Here is a 21058-nt window from a genome sequence, read left to right as displayed (position 1 = left end):
GCAGTCTGTGAACGCTGCTGTGTCTCTGTTCCAGGTTCTCACCCTGCTCCTGCTCAGCGTCCCACAGGCACTGCACAGAAAGGCTGAGCTGGAAGTCCCACTGGCATCTCCTGGGTTTTCTCTGCTCTTTTATTTGGTGATCTTGGTTCTTTCGGCCGTTCACGTCATTGTGTGCACCTCAGCTGAAAGTTCGTGCTACTTCTGTGGCCTCTCGTGGCTGGCAGCAGGTGGGGTGATGGTGCTGGCCTCGGCGCTGCTGTGTGTGATCGTGTCTGTTCTAACCAACATGCTCGTGGGTGGAAACACCTCCAGGAAGGTACGTACGGCTGGTTCCTAGGAATGTGATGTGGTCCTTCTGCTCAGGCTGTTCTTGTTATTTCAGGCTGCCTTTCATTTACCAGACTTTCGTTGAACACCTGGTGTGTGCCAAGTGCTGGCAGTGCCCTGGACAGGGGGCCTCAGGGAAGGACTTGGAGCAGCCTTATCCCAGGCCTCAGGCTGTCCTGACACAGGTGTTCACATCTGTGCTGTCAGGTCACATCCCTTAGTTCTTGGAAAGCTAGGTTCCTGCGACTGTCACAAAGGTGATTGTAAAGAGCTGGTGGTCACAGAGGAATGAAGCCCCCACTGAGGGGGTGTGTGAATCAGACAGCCTCCCAGCAGAGGTGTGGGAGCTGCAGCTGAGGGAAGAAGAGACTGTTGTCCTGGACACTCAGGAGGGTCAAAAGAAGACTTGGTCGCCCCACTCATCCTGCTTCCTCCAGAATGCATCCTGCCTCATCAGGTCCAGATTTCTTTCTAAGGCGGACGTTTTCTGTTGGAATTCTTAGTCTTTGGCCTCGTACACCTTCATTTGTTAGCTGGGGAGTGGTGGCGAGGCAGTGAGAAAGAGGCGGATGGTCGCACTCAGATCCAGAGTCCAGGATGAAGTGATTTAGTGCAGTGGCAGCAGGACTGTTGGCCCCCACCCAAGCCCTGCGCAGCCCTCATCCCCTCTTGGCTTGAGCTGTCAGAGGCCCTGTGCTGAGTGTCTGACCGAGACACAGCGTTGTGATCAGGCCACAGGCTTCCTCGGAGCCAGGATGATCTGCATCCACGCTCGCACCTCGGGCCCACCTGGGCTCATTCTCTCTCTCCCTCTATTGAATTAGTACCTAGTCGCACGCAATATATAGTTATCAAAAGAATAAGTGGCAATAATTGAGTCCTCATCTTTGATTTTGACTGCTTTAAGTTCATATATTTAAGGGACAGTACTGTGATGTCAACTTTGTCATTTCAACAGAATTAACCATTTTAGTGGAAACTTTCTGGATTTCTGGAATATTCATGAGAAATTCGAGGTCTGGTTTGGTGGGATGTATTGTTGGGGTTCTTTGGTTTCAAGAAGCAGGAACTGGCGATGCCCATCTGAAGACCAGAGCTCTTCAAGAGCCTGGACCTGGGAGCATGGAGGGCCAGGGCCAGGAGCCTCTGGGCAAGCTCTTTGGGCTCCATCACTGCCCAGAGGGTTCTGACCATTTTCAGTCTTTGTCACTCAGCTTGGGACTTGCAGTCCAGTGGGAGAACAGCTGGCTGGCCGTGCTGTGTCCCGGCTCCCCTGCCTGGGCTGAGGGCATCTCCACTTCTGCAGGCTGCATCCCAAGAGGAGGGTTCCTGCCATTGGAGCAGAAGGGGGCTGTTCCAGAGTAGGGGCCCAGGTGCTGGGTGCGAGGAACAACGGTGTGTGTCCAGGGCATTCTCTGCTGTGAACAAGGACTTGACATGCCGCAAGATGTGCGTAATTGTCAGACCGTCTCTTACAAAATGCGCTTTGCTTTTTACAGAACCCTGTGCCTCCCAGCTCAAGGTGGTCAGAGCTAGACCTTCTTATTCTGCTAGGGACGGCGGGCCACGTCTTGAGCCTGGGTGCCAGCAGCTTCGTGGAGGAGGAACACCAGACCTGGTACTTCCTTGTGAACACCTTGTGTCTAGCTCTGAGCCAAGAAACCTACAGAAACTACTTTCTGGGAGACGACAGTGAGCCTCCATGTGGCCTCCGTGTGGAACAAGGGCTTGACGGGGCCACAGCAGCGTGGCAGGACGGGCCTGCCTGTGATGCGCTGGAGCGAGACAAAGGCCACAGAAGCCCCTCTGCCTCCCAAGTGCTCAGAGGCCACGAGAAGTGGATGGTGCTGGCCAGTCCATGGCTGATACTGGCCTGCTGCCGGCTGCTGCGCTCGCTAAACCAGACAGGTGTGCAGTGGGCTCACCGGCCTGACCTCGGCCACTGGCTCACCAGGTGAGAGCATGGGTCTGTGGTCACAGGCCAGACTTTCTACAGCCAGTTGGTCACCCGCCAAGCTCTTCTTTTTCTAAATTGAGATCATTTTTCATATTAAGAATGGGATAGTATTTTGAGATCTGAAGAACTGGGAAAATATACTAAAACCAGTGTTTTACTAGATACTAGAATCAGTGTTGAGAGGTGAATTTATTTGGGGGCTAGCCTAATAGGTTTGATTTATTAGTGCTGAACCACTGTAACTGTTCGTGATTGAAAACTTGTGTTTCAATGATCATGATATAGTAAAGATGTCATTTGGGGGTCAGGCTTGCTAATGGCTTGTTCTGGACGCCCCGTCCATGCCCAGGCTGTGTGCCCCCCGCCCATCACTCAGCGTCTCCCTGTGTCAAGCCATTCCTGCGTTGCTGTAAAGAAATACCTGAGGCCAGGTCATGTGTCAGGAAAGAGGTTCATCTTGGCTCTCAGCTCTGCAGGCTGCACAGGAGGCATGGTGTTGGCTTCTGCTCCTGGAGAGACCTCAGGAAACTGGCAGTTATGGCGGAGGGCAAAGCAGGAGACAGCACTTCATGTGGCGAGAGCAGGAGCAAGAGAGGGATGGGGGAGGTGTCTGGTGCTTTTAAACACCAGCTCTCTTGTGAACAGCCAGAGCGAGAATGCGCTCATTACTGTGAAGATGGCACCAAGCCATTCATGAGGGATCTGCCCCCTTGACCCAGACATCTCCCACCAGGCTCACTTCCAACCCTGGAGGTCCAGTGTCTTTTTTTTTTTAAATGGAGTTTCAGTCTCACCCATGCTGGAGTGCAGTGACACGAGCTCAGCTCACTGCAACCTCTGTCCCCCGGTTCAAGAGATTCTCCTGTCTCGGCCCCTGAGTAGCTGGGATTACAGGTGCTGCCACCATGCCTGGCTAATTTTTGTCTTTTTAGTGGAGACGGGGTGTTACCATGTTGACTGGGCTGGTCTCGAACTCCTGAACTCAAGTGATCCACCCACCTCGGCCTTCCAAAGTGCTGGGATTACAGGTGTGAGCCACTGTGCCCAGCCTGAACGTCCAAGTTCAATGTGAGATTTGCAGTGGACAAACATCTAAGCCATGTCATTCCCCCAGACCCATATCCCACTGCTGATGATCCCGAGGGCAGCAGGAAGGATGGGGTCAGCCAGGCAAGGTGGGTGCAGCGTCTGTGGGTCAGCTTTGTCCTTAGCTCCCCTCCTTTCTCCTCTCCATCCTCCCTTTTCTGTCTCCTCACCCTGAAGGGTAAGAGCCATGTGGAGGAATTCAGCCACCTTTGATTGGCAACTGGAAAACCGCCTAGAAAGTGTAGCAAATCATTTCAAGCAAGGCTCAAAATAAGTATAAGAAACTAGGACAGAAAAATAATGAAGATTTGTCTAGACTTTAAATTTGAATTATCTGGCAGTGAAGACTTAGGAAACTAAAGTAAAAGAAGAACAGCAAAATGAAACAGTATCTGCGATGAGAGTCACAGGCATGGGCTGTGGTCTCATCACTGCAGAGAACTCCTATAAGAAATGCCAGCAGAAGGAAAAGAGAAATGCCCAGTCCTAGTAATGAAGGTGCTTCCGGTTAAATGACAGGTGTGACTTCATACCTGCTGAGGCAGAGAAACAGAACTGAATGACGAGACTCAGTCTTGGTGAGCATGTGAGGATTCCTGGGGCCACATTAGTGTCACGGTTCTTTTGGAAGGTACTTGTAAATTTACATCAGAAACTACGAAATTACAGATTCTTCTGATTAAGTAATTCTTGTGGGAGGCTAAGCATTAACTAAATTACTAAAACCTTGGTAACCAAAGTCATCACAGATCGGGTCCTTCAGGTAATCTGCCTGCCGTGCGCCCACACGTTTCCTTTCCAGTGCAACCCCGGAGAGAGGACTTTGGTTGGTCCCCGCTCCAGAGGTGAGGAAGCGGAGGGGGAACGGGCTGACGGGAGGTTGTGCTGGGCACGCCAGCTTCGGGGTCGGATCCCAGGCATGTAGAGCAGGGTGTGTCACGGAGCTCCGTGTCCCGGAATAGCACTGTGACACCTTGTTCCTGACTTTCCTGGAAAATTAAAGCATTAGGAGAGAACTGGCTGGCTTTCCACCCCCCATGCAAGAGCCATCCCCCACCGCATTATCCGCAGTTTTGCTTACCCGAGGTCAACTGTAGTCTGAAAATATTACAGTATTTTGAGACAGCGCACATTCATATAATTTCTGACAGTAACAATTACATTGTTATAATTGTTCTACTTTATTATTATAACAGTCCTGAAGATTGTGTAAAAACACATGCCATTTTAAAAGCAACAATACAAAAAAACCCAGGTACCCCTTCCTGGGGCGAGGCCCAGGCCCCCATGTGGCTCCAGTCTCCCCCTCCCATCCTGGGAGGCTTTGAAGTGAGAGCTGCCGTGAAAGAAACAGAAGGGAGCCCGGCCGTCGCCGCCTCACACTCAGGCCAGGGCTGGCTGGTGCTGCACCACTGCAGTGCGGTCAGGACTTCGGGCTCTGCTCTCTGACAAGCTGTCAATCTCTGCACCATCTCCTCACCCAGGAGCAGGTGAAGGCAGACCCTGTGAGAGGCCATGTGGGTCTAGGGACGTCTCGTGCGTTACTGAGTTAATGGGAGAAGGCGGGAGGAGGAGGTGAGCTGGTAGATGCAGGCCTGCCCCCGAGAGGGTACCAGGGGACAAGAGGACTCTTTATATATTTGTCACCGCCTGGCCTCTGGGCATCCAGATCTGATGATGGAAGACCTATTTGTGAATGAGAAGTGAGAGTTCAAGTTGACTGTCTTTTTTTTTTTTTTTTTTAATAAAATGAGGTCTCACCGTGTGGCCCCAGGCTGGTCTCAAACTCCTGGCCTCAAGATCCTTCCGCCTCGGCATCCTAAAGTGCTGGATTGCAGGCGTGAGCCACCACACCCCACTGAGGTTGACCGTCTTTTATTTGTTACACTTTAAGAACTTTCGTTTGAAAATAAAACCCAGCAATTTCATGTCATCTTTGGTTTTTGGGAAAATCAGCTATTTTTTAATACAGTTCTTTGAAAGCCACTCGGTGTAGATTGATCTCATCGCTGTTTGTTTGCTGTAATGCTGGCATTCTCCATCTCATTTCAGCTCTGATCACAAAGCCGAGCTCTCTGTCCTGGCTGCCATCTCCCTCCTCGTAGTTTTTGTGCTGGTGCAGAGGGGGTGCTCCTCTGTGTCCAAGGCTGCCCTGGCGCTGGGGCTGCTGGGCGTCTACTGCTACCGGGCAGCCATCGGGAGTGTCCGGTTCCCGTGGCGGCCGGACAGCAAGGACATTTCCAAGTAAGTGCGTGGCAGACACGGGGCGCGTAGAACCACTTTACTCTTTGATGGACTGAGAAGACCCTGCCAGTCTTCACAGCACTGGAGTTTGGCGTTTGTGAGTTGTGATTGTGTCAACAGCTGCTGGAGTGTAACTAAGAAAACCCCAACCAGCCCCGTTGTTAGCACTTTTTATGTTTTATGTGTTACTTTTAGAAGAGAAATCACTTGGAAGTAAGATTTTTTTAAATTTAAAATAAAACCTTCAGGGTGTGTGATGGGACAGACAGATGAGTATGAATCGGTTTCTAAGTGAGTGGCAGCACGTGATGACCAGGGTTCTGTTTTCCTGGTCAGGGTGTAACTGGCGACGAGGATGACGAGTGGATGTTTTCCAGCAGTTGGGAGATGAAGCTTGCTGGAAAATCACACTGTCCTCATAATTTATAACGAGCCCCCGTGAGGGGCCAGGAGCTCCTGCCAATCAGTGGGAGGGCTCAGTCAGGAGGACCATTTTCTTCGTGTCAAGGCAGCCGTGTTTCTGATTTTAACGGTGTTGTGGTGGTGAAGCAGGCTCCTTCTCATCCTCAGGAGTGGGATGAGCAGAGGCCGTTCTGGAGGGCAGCTTGTAACGTGTGGGTGACCCTCTATTTAAATTTATATAGCCTGTAATCCCAGCACTTTGGGAGGCCGAGACGGGCGGATCACGAGGTCAGAAGATCGAGACCATCCTGGCTAACACGGTGAAACCCCGTCTCTACTAAAACTACAAAAAAACTAGCCGGGCGAGGTGGCGGGCGCCTGTAGTCCCAGCTACTCGGGAGGCTGAGGCAGGAGAATGGCATGAACCTGGGAGGCGGAGCTTGCAGTGAGCTGAGATCCGGCCACTGCACTCCAGCCTGGGCGACAGAGCGAGACTCCGTCTCAAAAAAAAAAAAAAAAAAAAAAAAAAAAAAAAAAAAAAAAAAAAAAATTTATATAGCTGACTCTATTTCAATTTACCTCAAGAATATAAGCAGAGGCAGGAGCCTGGGATGGGACAGAGGCATGCCCACTGAAGTGTCCTTCACACTTGCAAAAGGGAACAACCAGGGTAATTATCCAGCAACAATACAGTGATCCTCTCAGTGAGGTCAGTGCTCTGTAAAGGAGTCTTCTGGTTGTTAGGCACCTGTTTGCACAGAACAGAGAAGCATGTTGTGGAACAGTGGGCTGTAAAAGGGTGGTATGACCCCAGCTTACTAAGTGTGTACCTGGTTTTTTTTTTCATACTTAATATGAAAGACTACATACTTAAAATACTGATGATTATATTTAGGACCCGAAATCACAGATTGTGGTCTTGCTTTTTACTTATTTTTGTATCTTAGCAATGTCTAGAGTTCACAAGTGTTGCTTTTCTAATCGGAGCAAAAGTCAAGGTGACTGCTAAGGGCTGTGGCCAGTCTGAGGAGTGGCCGTGGGGCTCCGGGGCACTCCTGGAAATACCTCCTGGCTGAGTGGGGAGTAAGGGGTGGGGGTTAGGGTGAGCCGAGGCCTGGCTGAGGCAGTGGCAGTGTAGCAGACCCTCAGCGTGGAGAGGATGCTGACGGGCAGGTACCAGCAGTGTTCTGTGGAGAGGCCTCAAAGACTGTTGACTTTGGAATCTGAGACTTTGGGCTCATCCAAATGGATGTTACATTTGGGGGTGTGTGTTTAGGATGCAGTGCGTGAATAAATTCGCTTCCTCGCAGATCTGTGCACTGAATTTCAGCATCACTCATCTGAAGACCTTGGCCCTCTTCCCTTCCCTGGCCTGCTTCCTGCAGCATGTAATTTGCTAGTGTCCAGAACTAGCCAGTGTGCCTTTTCTTTCCACACGCACTGCCTGGTTCACCTTCTTCCTGTAAAGTGCTTCCGTCCTTTGTCCCCATCTGTCCCGATTGTAAATAGGTCCTGGCCGAAGATGCATCCTGGCTCTAGATCATTGTAACAGCTGCCTCTCTCCTGTCAGTCCCTCAGGCGTTGCCATCCACTGATAGTCTGAAATCCTTTGCACTCAGTTCCTGACTCTCCTCCACTCAGAAGCCCAGGGATGGCTGGAGTGGAGGTGGAAGTGGGGTGGGCCTGGATGAGCAGGATCAGGTGCTGCCCGGCCAGGGGAGGAGGAGGACCCACCAAAGGCCCCAGATGATGCCCGCATCTGCTCACCACCCTCCTGCTCACCACCCTCCTGCCCTGGCGTCCTTTCTTGACACAGAAACCAGTCCCTTCTATGAAACTTCTCCAGTGATTGTGACCTTTGCTGATTTCTCCCTTCTTTGCATGCAGATGGGCCTATAATTCACTCTCAGCTTGGCACACACCTTGACCTGTGGGGGTTGCCAGGTGTCTGACCCCAGCTCCTCAACCAGGATGTGGGCCCCTCGTGACAGCCACACTGCCAGGCACATGGTATACAGTGCTCAGGCTGTTTGAACTAAACTGATCAAAGTTTAATTTCTTAATGTACAAAACTTTCTAAGAAAATCTAATATAGGAAAATTCAGTTTTCACAATATTACGGTGATATAAAAAATTATGATTATTTTAAATGATCAGCTTTTGCAGGATATATGAAGTATTTCATTTACAAAATTTATTTAAAATATTATGTTTTAGGAACATACGTGTTTTTTGTAAGATGAAATTTTTTGGTAATTGTATCCTTTACAGATAACTATCATAAGAGTACTTAGTATTTACTGAGCTTACTGTGTGCCAAACACTCTCTGCATTGCCTTGCTTAATTCCGAGGATGACTTTGTGAAGTGTAGAACCATTTTCTCTCCATTTTACAAATAGCAAAGCTGAGGGTCAGAAGTCTTGATTGACACGCCCCGAGTCGGAGAGCTAGTGAGCAGCAGGGCCTGGGCTGAGCAGAGCTCTGCCTTTGTCCAGAGCCCTGGGTTGGACGACTGCACCATTGCATGCATGCCTGTAAATGTGCAGGTGCCTGTGTCCCCATAACTGCATGTGTGTGTACCTGTAAATGTGCAGGTGCCTGTGTCCCCATAACTGCATGTGTGTGTACCTGTAAATGTGCAGGTGCCTGTGTCCCCATAACTGCATGTGTGTGTACCTGTAAATGTGCAGGTGCCTGTGTCCCCATAACTGCATGTGTGTGTACCTGTAAATGTGCAAATGCTTCTTTAAATCTGCCCAGTTGTACAGTTAACATTTATGAACTTACAGCAGTTTCTTAGAGGTGAATCTTATACCAGTGCATTGGGTTTTTTTAATTGTGCAAAGCAGGCGGGCCACGAGGGCACCTTGGGTGGTGCCACCAGGTGATCCTTGGGCCAAATGAGCAAGATCTGCCTGAAGCCAACCCCAGCAGGAGTCTGCACGAGGACACCCCTGTGGGCCTTTGGCAGCGGCTCCTCAGGGCTGCTGTGCGGAGGAGACATGCCCACTGCCGTGGCGGGACCTGGGGGGTAGGGAGGGTGCCGCGGCTCCTTTAGCCAGCAGTGCTGAGACATTTACTGGTTCCCTAGGCAGATAGGTGTGTTTTTCATGGGAAAATGTTTTTGAATTTTTCTCACTGGTGCTAATGAATCTAACTTGTTTTGCTTTTTTTTTAGGGGTATTATTGAAGCTCGTTTTGTTTATGTCTTTGTCCTTGGCATTCTGTTCACGGGCACCAAAGACTTACTTAAATCTCAAGTCATTGCTGCAGACTTCCAACTCAAGACTGTAGGTTTATGGGAGATACATAGTGGATTAGTTCTTCTGGCAGCCTTGCTCTTTAGACCACATAATCTTCCGGTCTTAGCATTTAGTCTCTTGATTCAGACTCTCATGACTAAGTTCATCTGGAAGCCCCTGAGGCACGATGCAGCTGAGATTACTGTGATGCATTATTGGTTTGGGCAAGCCTTCTTCTATTTTCAGGTAGGTTTTCATTATTATCACGGGTGGAAGACTTCACTTTTTACATATTTATTTTAGATTTTTCTTTGAGAAAATTTTACCAGACGTTGGAAAGTTACAATGTTTGTTTAGTGAAAGAACTGTCAGTATGGCATGGTGAATGATGCTGAACTCTCGGGTGTATTTTGTAAGATAAAGTACAGCTGGTCGTTTAAGACAGATGTCCCAGGTGTGGATGTGTGGGTGCTTCAGACAGCGGATTGCTGCTCTGCTGGGCCAGGCCTGGGTTTATTTATTACAAGTAGTTCAGGAAGCACGGACATCCCGTTGTTCACTTGCTTCATTGATGGATGTAATAATTGTTCTCGTTCATGCCCTTTGCCCCTGGTGTCTGGGCTGTCCACATTGGGGGTACCGTTTGTTCCCCCCTGATTGTTAGCTCCCTGAGGCCTGGTGGGTCGCAAGGGCTTCTGTCCAGTGTTAAAGACCCATCTCAGACAAGCCCAAACCACCTCAGTTATGAAGAGACATAGATGGACAGGTAGACGGGGCCTCAGAGGGATCCAGCCTCATCCAGCCTCCCGGCAACCTCAGGAGAGCGAGCACAGGCCTGCTGGTTCCCTTCCAGCCCCGACTCCCAGGCTGAGTCACTTTGCACCAGCTGAGCATCGTGGTTCCATTTTTGTCTTTACCGTGAGGTCTGTATTTTCTTGGTGTGCACCGCTGTCTGCCTCTCCACTGTCTCATCCCAGGAGGCTGTGCAGTTCTTTGTGTCCCGACAGGGCCTCTCCTCCATCCTCTCCTCCTTTCCCATGGAACAGCCCACGGTTGCAGGATTTTCTGTATGTCTGTCCCTCTGATCCTGAAACCCAAAGGAGGGGTAGGCGTGACGTTACAGAAGTCTGTGTCTTCAGGTACAATGAGTAGGTGGCCAGTGGCCAGCTTCTTAGCCCCGTCCTAGTGCTTCCCCGACCCTTCTGACCCACTCAGGCCCCTGCAGGTTTCCCTGCCGTGTCCACACAAGGCACAAGGGTGTCCCCAGCAGAACTGCAGACCTGGATGCTGGTGTCCAGCACGTTCAAGCCAGGTGGCCTCTGGCAGGCTCTTGTCACACCTTCATTTCCTTATCTGTAAACTGGGGATAGTGGTCTCACGGCCTCCCCAGGAGCCAGCCCTCCCTAGTCTCCCCGCCTCCCCATGGCTCCTGTTTTGAGGCTGAGTCTGCTGCCCCTTAATGTTAGATCTCCTCCGGGAGGAATCTGTGGCTTTGCTGCCCATCCCTGCTTCCTGCCCTCAACTGGGCAGTTCCTTAACAGACCAGGGATCAGGAATGTGACTGCCCTTGCTCATCTGCTGGCCCTCCACGTTCACCCAGTCCCCGGGTCTCTCTGCCTCCGTTTCATCCCTGTTTGATGAGGATAATTACGAAGCACGTCAGGACTGTTGGCTTAAATGAAGTCATGCTGGTAAAGCTGCTGTGCAGCTACGGACATGTCAGCATGGCTGGCAGTCTCTGTGCCTGGCTGAGCCTGCTCAGAGCCACAGTGGCCTCCCAGGTGTCCTCCCCTGCTCCCATTGTGGCATCTGGGACTCTGTCCCCCCACCACCCTCCAGGGTCTCCTGCTGCTTCTGCCTGTTTGCTGTCTCCTCAGTCTCCCTGCAGAAGGGCTTCCAAGCAGAGGAGTCACATGACTGGGGAGGTGCCGTCCAGGAGAGGCGGTAGCTGCGAGTCCAGTGGGTCTCAGGGGAAGCCAAATCGAAGGGCTGGGGCCTATGACAGCGGGGATAGGAGTCAACGCACATGTGTGAGATACTGAGGAAGCAGCATCAACATGAGGTGGGGACCCCCCGGGCCCACAGTTGTCTGCATGGAAAGGGAGGAAGGAGTCAAACTGGTGAACACCCAGCCAGTGTTTTGTGGACATGAACAGTTCTGGTTCTGGAGAGGGATCTTTGTTGGGCTTGGGGTCTTCATTGGGCTTGATAGAGACACGTGCTGTCAGACTGTAGATGTCCTGAGTTTCTGAGGAAAGGTCAGCATGACAGGCAAGTGACAGACATCAGAGTCAGTAAAGATGGAACCTGGAGAGGCAGGGCCTGGGAGTGGAGAGGAGGGGCCTAGGAATGGAGAAGCAGGGCCTAGGAGTGGAGAGGTGGGGCCTAGGAGTGGAAGGGTGTGGTCTTGGAGTGGAGAGGCAGGGCCTGGGAGTGGAGGGGAGGGGCCTAGGAGTGGAAGGGTGTGGTCTTAGGGTGGAGAGGCGGGGCCTAGGACTGGAGAGGCAGGGCCTAGGAGTGGAGAGGAGGGGCCTAGGAATGGAGAGGTGGGGCCTGGGAGTGGAAGAGTGTGGTCTTGGAGTGGAGAGGTGGGGCCTAGGAATGGAGAGGTGGGGCCTGGGAGTGGAAGGTTGTGGTCTTGGAATGGAGAGGCGGGGCCTAGGAATGGAGAGGTGGGGCCTGGGAGTGGAAGGGTGTGGTCTTAGAGTGGAGAGGCAGGGCCTGAGAGCAGAGAGGAGGGGCCTAGGAATGGAGAGGCACGACCTGGGAGTGGAGAGGCAGGGCCTAGGAGTGGAGAGGTGGAGCCTAGGAGTGGAGGTGGGTTCTTGGAGTGGAGAGGTAGGGCCTAGGAGTGGAGAGGCGGGGCCTGGGACCAGAGAGGCAGGGTCTCTCAGAAGACCTTTTTTTGGGATCCAGAATCACTTGGAGCAGGGTAAACTGTGTGGCATTAGCCCTTGCATCCTGCAGAGAGTTACCTACCAGGGCTGGGCCAGGACTGGCCAGAATCTTGACAGATGAAGTTTGACGAGACCAAGTGAGTCCTCGTGGTCTGATACATAAGCCAGATGTGAGTTACCAATTTGTACCAGGGGCTGTGCTCCCCTGGCGACTGGCCTGCCCTCCTCCATGTAACCCACTCGCAGCGCCTCACCGTAGATGGGACCTGGCTGGGTGCCCGTTCTAGTTTTCAGCCCAACTTCCCCCTTGGCTGGGCCCAGCATCTGTGCCTCTCAGGGCCATATGCACCCCCTCAGATGGGGGTCCTTGAGGGGAGGTCCATGTGCTTAAGAAAAGTCAATGGGTCTGGACAAGGGTCTGAGATGTGCCACAGTCAGCCAGCCAGTCTGTGTGTGTCCTTCCTCAGAGGGGGCCGCAGCTTCTGCACGGACAGCTCACATGCCCCTCCATAGCCTGGGCACTGCAAGCGGGGGAGGGGGTGCCAACCCGGCAAGGCCAGCTCGGCGGTCTGAAGGAATGCCTGGGCAGCCACCTCTGACCACGTGTGTCTGTGCTGGCATGGTTATCTGGGCTGCGTACACGTTTCACGCTAACATCATGGTTGTTGATGCCACCTGTTGTGAGGCCTTAGCTCTTCTCCTGTATTCCAGGGCAACTCCAACAACATTGCCACCGTGGACATCTCTGCAGGCTTCGTGGGTTTAGACACTTACGTGGAAATCCCAGCCGTGCTCCTGACAGCGTTTGGGACGTATGCAGGGCCTGTGCTCTGGGCCAGCCACTTGGTGCACTTCCTGAGCTCAGAAACACGCAGGTGAGGTGCCCCTCTGCCGTTCAGCACAGTTCTGGGGGCCAGCTGCCTGGTTTTAAGGGTCATACTTTGTTCCATATGCAAGGGAGTCTGAGCTCCATGGATCCAGCAGTCTTTTCAACAGTTTTCTTTTCCTTAAATAAGCAACAGTCCAAAGCTCAAGGGCCAGAGGCCAGCCTGGGTGGTCCGTGTAGGGCCAGGTCGGTCTGACAGCGTCTCACTGGGCTCCCCACAGTCGGGTCTGACGGGGTCTCGCTGGGCTCCGCGGAGTCGGGTCTGACGGGGTCTCGCTGGACTCCGCGGGGTCGGGTCTGACGGGGTCTCGCTGGGCTCCGCGGCGTCGGGTCTGACGGGGTCTCGCTGGGCTCCGCGGGGTCGGGTCTGACGGGGTCTCCCTGGGCTCCCCGGGGTCGGGTCTGAGGGGTCTCGCTGGGCTCCCCGGGGTCGGGTCTGAGGGGTCTCGCTGGGCTCCCCAGGGTCGGGTCTGACGGGGTCTTGCTGGGCTCCCCAGGGTCGGGTCTGACGGGGTCTCGCTGAGCTCCCCACGGTTGGGTCTGACGGGTCTCGCTGGGCTCTCCAGGTCACACCAGCATATGGTTTCTAGAGACACCGGAAGGAAAATTCCTTTCCTGCCACCCCGGGTTTATCTGCTTGCTGGTGGCCAGATGGAGGGTGGGTAGTCCTCCCCTTTGGGGACATGAAGATAAAAGACTGCTCTCGGCCCCCAGAGACCCTGGTGGAGCGCGCAGGACCCTGGGGAAGGCTCGTGGTTGGGGCCGTGCCTGTTCTGAGTTGTCCTTGAGTAGCTGGGGGCATGTGTCTTCTACACATAGGCTGATGAATTGGGTTGGAAAAACAAGCGGGGGGGGTGCACAGGAAAGTTCAGAGACCTGAGTCCCGTCCCCTGTTGCTGAGAAGTCCCTTCAAGCTGCGTCTGGCCTGCCCTCTATGCTCTCCTGCCTGGTCCACCTCGTTCCCTCCAGTGAGCCTGAGGTCTCCTCACTGACACCCACACGTCTCCTGGCAGCTTTGTGCAGAAGTTCCCCCAGGGGACCCCAGATCAAGGGTGTAGCCCCCCCAATCCACACGCCTGTCTCCTGGCAGCTTTGTGCAGACGTCCCCTCCGCTGGGGGACCCCTGATCAAGGGTGCAGCCCCCCATCCACACGCCCGTCTTCTCTGCAGCATTCCCACCGCCGCAGGCACTCTGCTTCCTCATCATGTTTCTCTCTTGCTCCCCCAAGAAAGGCAGCTTCGCGAGGCAGGGGCTTCACCAGCTCTGTTCACCACAGCAGCCTCCGTGCCTGGCCCGGCAGAGTCAGGCACTGAGTGGAGTGCAGGGAGGTTGATTCTGTACCTCCCAGCTTGGTCTGGCAGAGACGCCAGGGCCTGCAAAGTTACTTGACTCACACATGCCTGGTTTTCTCGTCTGTAAAATGGGAGTTGCTGGGGGCTCAATGGGGGGCACTTAGAAGTATTCACAGCCTTGGAGGGGCTAGTGGTCCCTGCAGCGTCTGCCAGAGTGCCCCGTGCTCCATGCTTGTCCTTGCTGCCAGCCACAGTCACGAATCCCCGCAGCACCTGTGTGTTTCTCCATGTGCTGAAATCGCGTCCCATGGCACGGCCTCCTCCACAGCAGGCGAGCGTCTGAGGCACATGCTGGGGTGGCTTTCGGCACGTCAGCCAGAGCTTTGCGCGTGTCCTGTGGTGACCAGAGGTCCTAGTCCTGCCGGGAGCCCCAGGGAGCGTGCTGTGGCCTCTCCTGAGCAGTGAGGCTAGAGGGCTTCTACGTCCTCCCATGACTGAACAGTCTCTCGCGGTGCTGACTGCTGAGCCCCCATGCCAGCCCTCCCAGGACACTTAGAGGCTTCTCCTGCGGAGCTCCCAGTGACTCCACAGAGCACTCTGCACGTTTCTGTGGCCCCGCTCCGCCCTCTGGCTCTGCTCCACAGCCTCCTTCACCAGGTCATTCTCTCAGCTCCACCCAGGCCCTCTCCCCACCTTACTCCCCTCCCCAGACCAGCTCCTGAGACCCAGGCCACAGGGACCCTTGCCCTTGCCTCCAGACCCAGATGCCCAGCCCCCTGTCGACATTCCACAGAGGTGTCCTCGGGCTAACAGGACTGAGGAGCCCTTTACAGGACATGTGGGCAGGGCCCACACACCCGGGCACACACACCTGTGCCCTGCCTTTGAACTTTTCCCACCCTAAAAGGAGCTCCTGGCTGCTCACCTCCTGTGTTGAGGCTCTCACAGCATGCATGCTTCTGAGCCAAAGGAACCGTCCAATCCACCATGGTGGAAGCGCTCACGCCCCGCAGACTCGGCGGGCCCAGGCTGGACCCCTCAGTTACTCACAGGTTTCCGTAAGGGGTTGGGGAGCATTGGCCTTGCTTTAGCAGTGGTAGGCATGTGCTTCCCACAGCTGACATGGGAGCCTTTCCAAGGTGAGAATCGCTTCCTGGCCAGACTGCAAGCTTCCCAAGGACAGGAATACCTGAGATTCACCTGTGTTTTCTTCAGGTGCCTGTGGGCGCTTGACACGCCCACTTTGGGGCAGTCTGTGGACAGACCCCCGTAATTTACAGTCACCGCTGAGCTTGTCATCACAGCAGAAAGCTGAGGTTCTGGGGGCGGAAGCCACCAACAGACCAGCCTGGGAGACGAGCCCCGTGGCGGGGCTGTGTGGAGACGTCCGTCCCGACTTAGGTTCTGTGTAGAAACAAACGTCTGCCGTGAGACCCCTGCTCAGCGCCCGCTGGTCTCTCAGCAGCTGACCTGGGATGTCTTTCTCTCATTGTTTGAGGCCAGCTGCGCGCTCACACTGGGCTTATAAAAACAGGCGGCCCCGTCCTCGGCCGTCCGGGATGGGCTGTCAGCACGTCGTGTGGTCAGGTGTCAGGACAAGCGGGCGTGAGCGCGTGGAGGTGCACCCGCCTCCACCCTGGAGAACGGATGTGCTGCAGCTGTGCACGGCGTGATCAAGCACCTGCTGTGTGGACGGCACACCTGCCAGTGGCCAGCTGGGGACTGAGGGCTGGAAACACTTGCCCGGCTCCTCTCTCTGTAGGTTTGGTCATTGGCCTTGCAGCTGCCCTGGGGCTTGCAGATTACAGTTTGATGGACCAGGCACTTTTCACCTCTTACATAGCCAGGCAGTTTGTATTTGGGAGGGAAAAAGACAAATGAAAGCATCTTTTTAAAGTGAGGTGAAGGCATTTTGATCAATTGGAGAGTATCATATGATACTTTTCCTAGTCAAGGAGCATTTCTCCTTCATTTTATAGGGTTTTCTCCTTCCCTTTTAAAAGCTTAAAGCATCAAGTTTTACTCGTGGTTTCTATTTTGTTTCAGTAGAGTAGAAAAACTGTAACTAGGTCTAAATGGTAGACAGAAAATACATTTCCAGCAGGTCAAAAATGTGGCCCTGAGTGGCTGGCAACCCTCTGTTCCAGGGGCTGGCGTCGGGCTCGCAACCCGGGCTGCCTGCTCCCCTGCAGTGCACATGGCTCTTTGCTGAGGTGGTGGGAACTGCAAGCCGCCATCTTCTAGATGGGTAACGCTAAAAACTGTTAAACTGAAGTCAGGGTGGTACCATGTCTAAGCCACAGCTTCCTGCGCGCTATCTGGGTAGGATGGGGCCACAGCCCACTTAGCCCTGAAGCTTCCTGCAGAGTCTCTTCAACTTTTCCCAGGTGTTGCTGTCACCAGGGGGTGTGTCGAGGATAACTTGGGGTCCACCTCCCTGTGGGTTCCCCGCCTGTGGGACTAGATACCAAGTGGTGACCAGTGGTACGGGATTGGGGACCCGCCTAAGGAGCCTGGGCCTGGCAAGGAAACAGAGGCACCAGGGCCGCCCACAGGGAGATCCCAGGGTCTGAGTGTTTGACCGGAGTGCATGGCAGGCTGAGGTGAAGGAGTGTTTGGAGAAGCCAGGAGGAAGAAGGGGCCCTCCAAGGCCTGAGATGGCGAGCCAGTGAGGGGCTGAGGTGAGGCTGTGGAGGGGTCGGCCTGAGCTCCCTGCCAGAGACAGTCGCTGGGAGCACGAGGTACCAGGCACCTCCGGCCAGAGACAGCCCTGTCCTTGGCCCTTCGTGGCTGTTGACGCCCTTTCCTGAGCAGTGAGCACTGAAGCAGGATCCGCTTACAGGACACCCTCAAGTAGCACCTGGCGGAGCTGCTGGGCTGACAGGACTGAGGAGCCCTTTACAAGATATGCGGTGGGGCCCACACACCCAGACACACGCCTGTGCCCTGCCTTTGAGCTTTTCCCCGCCCTAAAAGGAGCCCCTCGCCGCTCACCTCCTGTGTTGAGGCTGTCAACAGCATGAATGCCTCTGAGCCAAAGGAACCGTCCACCATGGTGGAAGCGCCCACACGCCGCCCACACTGGACTTTAGAGGTGTCTGGCTTTGTGTCAGCAGTGCCCTGAACGTCTGCACACTGGCATGCTTGCACGAGTGTCTGCGCAGTCAGCACAGGCTGCCCCGTGAGTGCTGGAGGTCATGCTTAGGGAGACCAGGCAGTGGCGAAGTGGGACATACGGAACAGAGAGACCAGGCAGCTGCGAAGTGGGACTTGGGGAACAGAGAGCACAGACAGGTCAGCTCAGCACTCGCTGCTGCTTTTGCGGTGAGGCCACAAAGCCAGAACTTAGATTCGGATCCTGGAAGGCCCGGCCTCTGAGGGTCTGAGGGCTGCCCCCTGGGCCCTTTCTAACAGGACTTGATCAGAGGTCATGGATGAGGCATGGAAAGTGCCCAAATAATGGAATTTATCATTTTTCAATAATCACAGACTCACGGGAAGTTGCTTTGAGAAAGAGACTTATGTAATGTGTTGGTGGGTTGAAAACTAGGGGAGTACATAAACGTACTTCGAGGGGTGGCTCTTCTGAGAATGCTGTCTTTCCCTGTGGATTTGCTCAGCAAACCCTGCTGGGCCAGTGTCCCCAGACCAGACGGACTGACGTGGTCCTCCACACAACAGCAGGGAGAAAAGCTCAGAACTTGTATTTATGTTTATTTGTATCTCGCCCTTTTGTGATTTTCTATTCATTGTTTGTATTTTATAATGCATGTGATATGGTAGCACATGGATATGTAATTTTTAAATAACTGTGCAAAGTCTGGGGTGCGTTTTTCAGAGCTGTTTTACAGACAACGGTGGCAGACAGTGGCACTGCTGAGCAGTTGGGGCTGCAGCTCATGTCCCCTCGGGCGCCTCCGTGCCTTGTGGAGACACAGACCTCTGCCCATCCCAGACCAACCACATCTAGATTTCTGTGGGGAGGGACTCCAGAGTGGCACTTCCAGCACACACTGTAGGTGATTTTTATATACAGTCAAATTTTAGAAGCATTTCTGGAGAGCTCAAGGTGCGTGTATGGGACGTGGTGGCCCTCACCCATCCTTCTTCTGTTTACTCTGCTTCATTTTTCTTCATGAATTTGTCTCTTCTTGACATGTTACGTATCTGGTGTCTCCTGCCTCCTTCACTAGAACACAGCCTCCAAGGGGGCAGGATGGGTTTTCCCGTCTCCCGGGCATCTGGAGAGGCACCTGTCCCAGCACCATAGTGACTGGATGTGTGTGCGGAAGAAGGAACGCGGTGCCCTCTAGTCCAAGGGCAAGAGCTACTGGAGTCTCTTTGAAAGTAAAAGTGTTGTTACATGCGTGATATGTAAGTGGCATGTGCTAATACACATTTTCTTTCTTATTAACAGCAGTTCAGCACTGAGTCATGCTTGCTTCTGCTACGCGCTGATTTGTTCTATTCCAGTTTCCACATATATCGTTTTGGTGACATCTCTGCGTTATCATTTATTTATATGGAGTGTATTTTCTCCAAAACTTCTCTACGAGGGAATGCATCTGCTCATTACAGCTGCTGTCTGTGTATTCTTCACGGCAATGGATCAAACCAGACTCACACAGTCTTAGACTAAGCTGAACACTGGAAAAATAATACATGCTTAAAGTCTGCTGTTATTCTAAAATGAAAGATGTGAATTCAACAAAGTTGATGAATAATTTCTTTGACTACTGTACTTGAATTTAGACTAAGTAGTAAATAGTCTAATAAAATATCACTTTAATATACAGTTTGTATCATATTTCCCCTATTGACAATCACTCTGGAAGCTTCTGAACTTTTAATTTCCTCTGAATAAGCTGTGGTATGACAAATATGTGTGTTTAAATCAATGAATGAAAAGGTTCTGGCCTTTTTTAGAGAGTCCAGGAGCTCTGTAGGAGGAGGCACCTGGATTACCTTACAGAGCACTGAGCTCTTAGAATCCTGCAAACCACTGAGGGCCCCAGCGAGCTTTGGTTTATGAGGGTTACAGGTATCAGTGTTGATGGCATTTGAGATGAAAACTAAGATAAAAAATTACTCATTTATAAATAATCTTATTGCATATTAATATAACACTTGAAGGAAAAATAACTATATTTTCCAAAACAAAAAAGTTCAGCGAAACCCAGCACTTTGGGAGGCCAGAGTGGAGGGATCACTTGAGCCCAGGTGTTTGAGATCAGCCTGGGCAACAGTGAGACCCTCATCTCTCCAAAAACTTCAAAAATTAGCTGGGCGTGATGGGACACACCTGTGGTCCCAGCTACTCAGGTGGCTGAGGAAAGAGTATTGTTTCAGCCCAGAAGTTCAAGGCTGCAGTGAGCCACGATTGCACCACTGCATTCCAGCCAGGACAACAGAGTGAGACTCTGTCTTTAAAATAAAAAATAAATGTTTAATGAGAAAAATGATACTGTTTTACATTTTTACAAACCTCTTTCATGCCTGGCCTAATTGAAGCTAGTTGGATTCTATGTTTGACCTGTTGTGATATGTGTGTTCGGTTAAAATATAAGAAAATCAGCTGGGCACAGTGGCTCATGCCTGTAATCTCAGCACTTTGGGAGGCTGAGGCGGGCGGATCACCTGAGATCAGGAGTTCAAGACCAGCCTGGCCAACATGGTGAAACCCCATCTCTACAAAAATACAAAAATTAGCCAGGCATGATGGCAGGTGCCTGTAATCCCGGCTACTTGGGAGGCAGAGATTGCAGTGAGAGAAGATTGTGCCATCGCACTCCAGCCTGGGTGACAGAGTGAGACTCTGTCTCAAAATAATAATAATAATAATATATGAAGAAAATACTGCCTCACACAGATCAGTAGTTGGAAAGAGGAGGAATATTTTAATGTTCTTTTTCTGATCATTGTGGATGTTCTTTTTTGATACCAACACCAAATCTTTTTTTATGCCAACACCAAAACTCAACAAATGGTAGTTTTCTGAAGGTTAGTTGGACAAAAAGAAAAGAAACAAGTGCATATGAAAACTAGTGAAATGCTACTGAGGGTTGTATTTGAATTAATAGAATTGCGCCCACATTGTTTTCCTGGTTTTGATCTGGTTGTGTAAGATACCGTCATTACGGGGAGCTGGGTGAAGGATACATAGAACTCTCTATACTATTTTTGCAACTTCTTGTGAGTCTTCAACTATTTCAAAATAAAAGTTATTTTGAAAAAGAAAAGGTTAGCTGCCATGTGGAATCTGAAATCATATCAATGAGCTTTCATGTCCTGATGCATTACAACACATTGACCTGTCTTGCACCTTGAATGAAACTTTTACCCAGGAGTGATTCTTAACATCTGCATTGTTGTTTGGAAACTAACAATTCACTGAATGATAGAGGTTTGCAAATGTTCATCATTCCTTACCAAAATCATTTATATCACTACCGATCTCATCAGAAAAGTCTTTAAAGATTGAATGGTGGCTCACACTTGTAATCCCAGCCCTTTGGGAGGTTGGGGAAGCAGGAGGATCGCTTGAAGCCTGGAGTTTGCGACCAGCCTAGGCAACGTAGTGAGACCCCATCTCTAAAAAAAATTTTGAAAATTAGCCAGGTGCGGTGGTATGCACCTGTAGTCCCAACTACTCAGGAGGCTGAGGCAGGAGGACCACTTGAGCCCAGGAGTTCAAGGCTGCAGTGAGTTAGGATTGCACCATTG

At 52.1% G+C, this 21058-nt stretch overlaps 1 protein-coding gene across 15 annotated transcripts in view; it reads left to right on the top strand.

Annotated features, from left to right (window-relative positions):
* PIGG (phosphatidylinositol glycan anchor biosynthesis class G (EMM blood group)) overlaps nt 1–19130 on the top strand; it is a 51689-nt gene extending 32559 nt beyond the window's left edge. For 8 of the 15 annotated variants that reach the window (XR_005235134.2, XM_008018214.3, XM_008018215.3 and 5 more), the window contains 6 exons: nt 35–316; nt 1827–2281; nt 5423–5614; nt 9196–9505; nt 12868–13031; nt 18753–19130. Coding sequence is in view for 11 of the 15 variants with exons in the window: in XM_008018214.3 (XP_008016405.1) it covers nt 35–316; nt 1827–2281; nt 5423–5614; nt 9196–9505; nt 12868–13031; nt 18753–18969 (1620 nt within the window). In the remaining 4 variants the exon portion in view is untranslated. Of the gene's footprint in view, nt 1–34; nt 317–1826; nt 2282–5422; nt 5615–9195; nt 9506–12867; nt 13032–18752 lie in introns of those variants that run through there. The other 7 variants (XR_012091658.1, XR_005235130.2, XR_012091657.1 and 4 more) reach the window with 4 other exon arrangements.
* Nucleotides 19131–21058: the final 1928 nt, after the last annotated feature.

This window comes from Chlorocebus sabaeus, chromosome 27 (genome assembly GCF_047675955.1).
Source record: "Chlorocebus sabaeus isolate Y175 chromosome 27, mChlSab1.0.hap1, whole genome shotgun sequence".
Taxonomy (NCBI): Eukaryota; Metazoa; Chordata; class Mammalia; order Primates; family Cercopithecidae; genus Chlorocebus; species Chlorocebus sabaeus.
This window is presented reverse-complemented; position numbering and strand designations above follow the sequence as displayed.